The following is a 7,861-nucleotide window of genomic DNA, read 5'->3' as shown; positions in this document are numbered from 1 at the left end:
AATTTTACAAATGTTCATAATCACGATGAGGATTTATAAAACCCTATACCCTATAGTAAATATTAAATACTCGATAAAAATCTCCTAAGTATTTAACTAACTTTAGGAAGGAAAAAAGACTCTAATATATATATACACATATATATGTATATAGAATTGCCACTTACTTAGCAGGCAAAGACTTTCTGTTCCCTTTTTTTTCTAGAGCTCGTATTAGTGTTTACTTCTATTTTTAATCTCTGTTTCTCCGAGTTGATAAATTTGCACTGAAATATTCAGTAATAAACACAAAAGAAAACATTAACAATATAAAAGGCTAGATGTGTAAGAGACTTCACAAATCATAAAGTAAATTCCATTCAAGTTATAGGCCTTCTAGCTAACAAATCTCCATCTTTAGCTTAACAGGTGACACAGGACTGAAAACTGAGGTGCACATGATTTTATGCCAAAGCTCATTCTATTCACAGGTCCTCTTCCTTCCCAGAGAATATCACAGAGGACATCGGAAGAAGCAGGAGACTGACTTACGTGGAGATGTCCCTTAGGATTCTCACCTGTGTGTTCCCAGAGGGCATGATGTCTGGGGAAAATGTGCTGGGGCCAGGGTAGGTGACTAAGTATGTGTCCTTCCTGAGTTCAATAAAAGGGGCATAAAGAGGACCAATTCACCTGTGATTTTCCAAGTTTGCACATTTCTCAAAGGAGATTCTACATTTGATTTCTAATGCCAAACAGAACAAAAGGCTGAATATGTTTTGTGGTATGTTTCAGATTCTCAAGAAGGACAGGACAGCATAGGTTGTTGGTTTGTCTTTTGAAAAGGCAGTATCTTAAAAGTGTGTGTGTGTGCATGTGTGTGAGAAAGAGAGACAGGATACCTGCATGGGGGAGAATAAAGGAGGGAAAAAAGGGTGGGAGAGAGACAGAAAGTAAGATGGAAAAATAAGTATATATGAAATTTAGTCCTCTCCCTAAATTGTGAACTTGTGTCCTCAAAATTTTATCAGACTATCAGTTAGCATTTTAAAAAGGTTTTTTGGTCTTATTAAAATAATCATCTCATTTTAGTTGAAACAGCTTGTAGAAACATTTAATTCTTAAGATTTACATAACAGAAAAGTTATTTTCCTCAGTTTTATTTCTTAAGCTACAAAATATTTTAGTTTAAAGTTAACATCACTGCTCTCATTAACTGCTTTTGGGTGTGTTAGTGAGATGAAAGTGATAGTCACATACACTGTACCTGCCTTACTTTAAAAAAAAAAAAATTGAATACAGGAGAAAATCCTACTTTCCCTTCTCTTGTGTTAATAGAACAATATTTTCAATGGTGCTTTGAGTCCTGCAGACACAAACTTTGCTAAGGACCCTCTGATCTGGGGTTATGGTTCTCTTTCTCCACACTCGGCAGGCCTTTATTGAAACACATACAGCTTTCCGTTAATACTGAAATGGACAGTAATGACCTCCAGTGGATTTTTAGGTAAATAACAACTGTGCACTTCAGAGAATGTTAATTTCTAATATATTTGTTTCCTTTAGGACTTTTGGAGCTTGGCAACTTATTTAATGAACTTTCCAAACTTTCTTAAATTTAATAATTCTTGAATGAAATTGCAAACTATCACATTATCAACTATAGCCTATAAGCTAATTTTGAAAACTGAGAATAATGTCATTCAAACTTAAATTTAAATAAATATTCATAATTATTTGTGTGTAATTCACTTGCATTTAGTTTTAGTTAAATGAAAACTCTCAGAAAATTAACAGCTAAATAAAATAAGATAAAAAAAACTTCAGGAAATAGTCATTTTCAAATATAAAAACCTCTGATAATATTTATAAGAAACAAGTAAAGATGCTCTAAACATCTTGGTAGTTAACTGAACCTCATGAAACAACTTTCCTATTTAATATAAAATTAAAAGGAAATATTGATATCTGAGTGCAGAATATTTTACTTTTTAAAAAATAAAACATGTTTCTGGAATAGCTTTTAGATTTCTGGGAAGATTATTTTTTTAAATAATCTTTACAATTTAAGTTTTAATAGGGCTTCAGTGCTTTAGTACCTTCAGTTTTGGTTTGTGAGGTAATAAATTATTCATAAATATCTTATAAGAATCACATTTTTACTTGTTGGTTTTTTTTTTCCTGAAAATGACCTAGATGTGTTTATTGAAAGACTCATTCTAAATTTTTACTGGACAATCCATAGAATTAAAAAAAGATGTGAAAAAAAAAAAAAAAAAGATGTGAGAATATACCTTTTCTACCACAAGAGGGCAGCAAAAATGTTTTCTGTCACTCCATCTGTCTTGACATTCTTTGCTGTCTTTGAGATGTTAACGTTAACTTTCTTCTTTCTGCCCTGGAGTGAAATTCAAAGAATGTGTTTTCATTCTGAAACAGAACTATTGTGAATGTGGTTTATTATTGAACGTTTTAGGAAGGACACAAGCCTCAAAGTGACCACATTTTTTTTTAGTGACCATAATTTTTCTTTCATATGAAGTTTACAATAATTACAACAGACCTGCTTCATAAAGTTCATGGCTTAGACAACACTACTACATTAATTCTTAAAAGAGTACAGATGGTTCACTTGAGAATGCTAAAGTATGTGATAATCTATATATTTTACACTGTGACGGAAAGGCAAAATTCATAAAGATTAAAACATTTATTTATTTTTGCCATGATTATGAAAATATCTAATTTTTCAGCAATATTGCATTAATTTTAAGAGTAAAATAATAATTGCCATGGAAGAGCAGCCAACTACTCAAAGCTACAATTATGGTCATCTTTTGATAAACAGAATGTGAAATCATTGAGCAATCCATGGTTTTAAAAAAAATTAGTTAATTTTATGTGAGGTTAACCAGTCAAATGAGTATATAGAACAATTTATGATATCACCTCTATAGTCCTTTCTATATTACAGAAAACTCTTTTTAAGTAATACAAAGAAAGTATATGGTTTCTCTCTTTTTTTTTTTAGTTTCTAAATATAAATTTTTCAGAAGCTAGTAGAAGGTTTCAACCCATCAGGAGTCCAGCGCATGCCTCGGCAGGCGATAGTGCTCAGTTTTGGGACGGAGCTTCTTTTCCTGTGGGTTGGCATACTTCCACTTGGAAGGGGACATTTTAAGCTTTTTTCTCTTCTTATCTGTGCACCATACCTTTTCACAGTATTCTTCCACTCTCTGGAAGTTGCTATAACCAATCAGCTGCAAGAATTCCTTGTACCATGGTTTTGTCCCACGTGGGATGATGCTCTGAGCAGGACAAGGCATCTTATGAAGCCTATCCTCTTCAAAGTCTTTGTTAAACATCTCTTCCACTCTCTCCTCTTCCACTACCTCCAGGGTGATTTTACGGATTGTATGAACAAAACTATGCTCTACTGTCTGGCAAAAATAGGTCCCAGCATCCATTCTGCGTACTCTTAGGAAGAGTAAACCGAGGTCCATCTTAACCACTCTATCATCTGTCTTCACCTGTACAAGAACAAGAAAATCAAAGGCACTGAAGTATTATCCAGGAAATAGAATACCAGCTTATACCTTTCCACTATCTAGAAATTTTTTTTCATTTTTGCAATCATATGATGAAATCCTATAAGTCATATATACAAAATTATATGTTATACATATATAATGAATATATTAACTATATAATATATTATATGCACACTGGGTCACTTCAATCATGTCTGACATCTTTGAGACCCTATAGAATGTTGCTCACCAGACTCCTCTGTCCATGGGATTCTCCAAGCAAGAATACTGGAGTGGGTTACCATAGTCCTCCAGGGGATCTTCCTGACCCAGGGATCAAACCTGCCTCTCTTTTGTCTCTTGCATTGGCAGGTGGGTTCTTTACCACTAGCACCATCTGGGAAGCCCATAATATACTATATAAATGTTTATACCTTATGTTAATATTTTATTTACATATTAATATTTTAATACATACATGTTTATTTTATATTGTTTATATCATTATGCTATATATAATATAAATATATAGGAGAAAGAAGCTAAATAATTACATTAGGTGTGTGTGCATGTGTGAACATGTATATCTGTGCACACATGTGTTTGTCCTAAACTTATTTATATTGAGATCACTTCATGTCACAGACTTAGAGGTAATTTTATATCAATATTGTTAAGAGCAAACTGAGAGGGCTTTTTCCCTAATGATTTCCATTACCCATTAGAAAAAATATCCAGTTCAGTATAGCAGTCAAGCTTTGAGTGTAATGAAGAACTGTCAAATATAATTTTTTAATGGCAAAATAAATGCAATTTCTTACATTATTAGCTCAGAGGTTCTTATGTTTCCCAGATCACACTGATCAATCTATGAGGCCCTGTGTTGGGAGAGCTGTGATATCCACACTTTCTCTCCTTATCAGAAAGAATCCATCCATTCATTAATTCAGTGAGCACTTCCTACAATTCTACCAGGCTATCCATTTAACAGACTAAAAATAAACAACAAAAGTCCAGACTCTGCTCTGAAGAACCTCACAGGTCTTGTAAATATTAAGTCTGCATATACCTTTCAGTGTATGCAGAGAAGGCAATAGCACCCTACTCCAGTACTCTTGCCTGGAAAATCCATGGACAGAGGAGCCTGGTAGGCTGCAGTCCATGGGGTCGCTAGGAGTCAGACATGACTGAGTGACTTCACTTTCACTTTTCACTTTCATGCATTGGAGAAGGAAATGGCAACCCACTCCAGTATTCTTGCCTGGAGAATCCCAGGGACGGGGGAGCCTGGTGGGCTGCCGTCTATGGGGTCACACAGAGTCGGACACAACTGAAGCGACTTAGCATACCTTCAGTACTTAACTATTTTCTTTTCATGTTTGTGACATAATAAATTACAGACATTATTTCTATCAGTAAATAATTATAATTCAGGGTAAGAAGAGCACAGTAAGGCTTTCAGTAAATACCTAATATTTTACCACTAATAGCCGTACTAGTGAGTGAGTGAATGATTTGACTTTAGACAAAGCTAGATTCAAACACTGGCACCACTGTCTACTAACCGTGTGGTCTAGGGGCACTGATGTGTATTTTCTGTGTTCACTTTCTCTGTAAAGAAAGTAATAATTATAATGTAACTGAAGGATTGCTGTGAAGTTTAAATAACACAGGTGAGAATACTGTGTACAGAGCTATGAATACTTACCTTTACCTTTCCTATGTACAGACATACTTTATTGTGGGTTTCACTCCAGATGACCACAATTAAAGAGCACATTGCAATAAGAGTCACACAAATTTTTGGTTTCCCAGTGCGTATACAATTTATGTTTCTACTATACTATTGTCTATTAAGTGTGCAATAGTGTTATGTCTAAAAAAAAAAAAAAAGGATATACCTTAATTGAAAACACTGTTAAAAAAGTCAACTGTCATCTGAGTCTTCAAAGAACTATTAATCTTTTTGCAATAGCAACATCAAATATCACTGATCACAGATCATAATGTTAGATCGTTAGAAGAGGAAAAAGGAGTCCAGAATGGCAGTGGCTAAAAGACAAGGAAGGGAAAAGACCACAAAAATAGAACAAAAGAAAGACAGGAGTGACAGCCTCAGGTAGAACAAACAGCACTCCTGGCTAGCCCAATTTACATAGGGCAGGCCCAGGGGAGGAGAAAAAACATAAGAAGAGGAGCCAAAGGGCTGGGGGTCTCTCTCTCTCTCACTCTCTCATGCTCTCTCTCTCTCGCTCTTTCTCTCTCTCTCTCTCCTCTTCACGTCTCTTGGGTCGGCATGCCCTCATGCCTTGAGGATGTATTTTCCTTTATTTTCTAAATAAAACTGAGCTGTAACACAGAGCTGTAACACTGATCTGTCCGAGAGCTGTGACACGGTCTGTCCAAGGGCTTTAACACTTGGTCCATCGCTTCAAATTTTTGTTGTGACAAGACAGAACCGAGGAAATTACACACTGCCCCAACAATAACAGAGACAATAGCAATGAAAAGTTGGCAATATGGTGAGAATTATCCAAAGGTGACACAAAGTGAGCAAAGGCTGTTGGAAAAATGGTGCCAACAGACTTGTTCCACACGGGACCGCCACAAACCCTCAAATTGTAAACAATACAATATCTACATAATAGAAACAAAGCAAAGTCCAATAAAATGGACGCCTGTCCTTTCCTTTATCTAAAAACAAACTAGCATGTGTTTTCACATGGCCTAAGATCCTATTACGATGGGAGAAAGGTGATTTGCAATACACTGGCTGACTTCCCTTTTGAGAATAGACAAAAAAACCACATTAACCTTTGCCAATACAAGAGGGGCATGCAAAGCCCCCCTACCCCTTTGGCAGGAAAGGCCATTACCGCAAGCACAGTTTTTGTCCCAGTGTTAGATCAGAGCAAGAACTGCCAGGCTCAGCTCTCTCGAGGCTTAATCAGTTTGGGAACAGCTAAGTTGCAGTGGTACTCCTCATGTGTGATTACTCCTGTGTGGCCATTTATATAATCTGTGAATAATGTAACAAATGGTATTAGTTGTATAGTAAGAGACTATAGGGCTTCCCTGGTGGCTCAGTGGTGAAGAACATGCCTGCCAATGCAGGAGACACAGGCTCAATCCCTGGGTCAGGAAGATCCTCTGGAGAAGGAAACAGCAATCCATTCCAGTATTCTTGCCTGGGAGAATCCCATGGACAGAGGAACCTGGTGGGCTACAGTTCATGGGCTTGCAAAGAGTCACACATGATTTAGCAAGTAAGCAACAACAAAAGAGATTGCAAGCCAAATAGGGATGTTAATGATAAATTACAAGGCTCCCAGCCATTATTCTTTTCAGCCATGTAAAATCAATTATTCAGCAGCTTCATAGAGACACAGGTGATAAAAGGGGCTCCTGGAATCCTTTACAGGGGCTTCCTTGACATGTCAGGACCATGTCTTGGTGGACAGAACATGATAGCCATTAACTCAGGAAGTTCTCCAGTGATGAGCCAGGAAGAGCCCTCAAACCAAACCATTTTCATTATAGAAACTTTTTGTTATCCTTGAGAATGTTATCTTTTTCATCTGCCACAGAAAATAACTCAAAGGACTCTGTGCCACTCTGCTCATCTTCCCCAGTCCTCTTGGCAGTCTTCTTTACCACTATCTTTTTCCACAAATTCATGACCTATGGAACCTAAATGTGACCACACCATGCCTCTGACAATAAAAACTGTCTCTGAAACACACCCTCCACTGCTTTTAAATTAGTGGCTTCCTTGGACACGGACGGTAAAGCATCCGTCTACAATGCGGGAAACCCGGGTTCAATCCCTGGGTTGGGAAGATCCTCTGGAGAAGGAAATGGCAATCCACTCCAGTACTATTGCCTGGAAAATCCCATGGACGGAGAAGCCTGGTAGTCTACAGTCCATGGGGTCGCAAAGAGTCAGACACAACTGAGTGACTTCACTTTTCACTACGGACACAGATAGACTTGACTCCTTAAATGTCTTTTGTTCTGTGTAGTACATGCCATTATACTGGTTCTCTCCTTGGTCTTTCTGTTGATTTTTCTTTTCTTCAGAGGCATAAGCCTCTGTCCTTCCTTTATCTCACATTTTATTTGCATCCGTTGATAATTCTTCTATTTTCTCATTTTGATCAACTTCCTTAAGATGGTACATCTTACACATAAATAGTCCATTATTTTGTATTTCTTATTAATTATAAAAGACTGACCAGGACTAAGTATACGACAATTCACTAACTATAGTTCAGTGACTTTCCACTCAAATTGCACTCCCCTCCCATTTATTAAATTCTCTCTTTCCGACCATATCATCATTATTTTTGAAC

The 7,861-nt window shown here is 36.6% G+C and overlaps 1 protein-coding gene across 1 annotated transcript in view; it reads right to left on the bottom strand.

Moving 5' to 3' along the window:
* Window positions 1–256: 256 nt before the first annotated feature.
* SEMA3E (semaphorin 3E) overlaps window positions 257–7,861 on the bottom strand; it is a 275,140-nt gene continuing 267,535 nt past the window's right edge. The window contains exon 17 of the mRNA XM_055590105.1: window positions 257–3,509. Coding sequence (XP_055446080.1) covers window positions 3,057–3,509 — 453 coding nt within the window. The 3' untranslated portion in view covers window positions 257–3,056. The remainder of the gene's footprint in view (window positions 3,510–7,861) is intronic.

The sequence above is a fragment of the Bubalus kerabau genome, chromosome 8, assembly GCF_029407905.1.
Source record: "Bubalus kerabau isolate K-KA32 ecotype Philippines breed swamp buffalo chromosome 8, PCC_UOA_SB_1v2, whole genome shotgun sequence".
In the NCBI taxonomy this organism is placed as follows: Eukaryota; Metazoa; Chordata; class Mammalia; order Artiodactyla; family Bovidae; genus Bubalus; species Bubalus kerabau.
The sequence above is the reverse complement of the archived record's forward strand: the minus strand, read 5'-3'. Positions and strand labels throughout refer to the sequence as shown.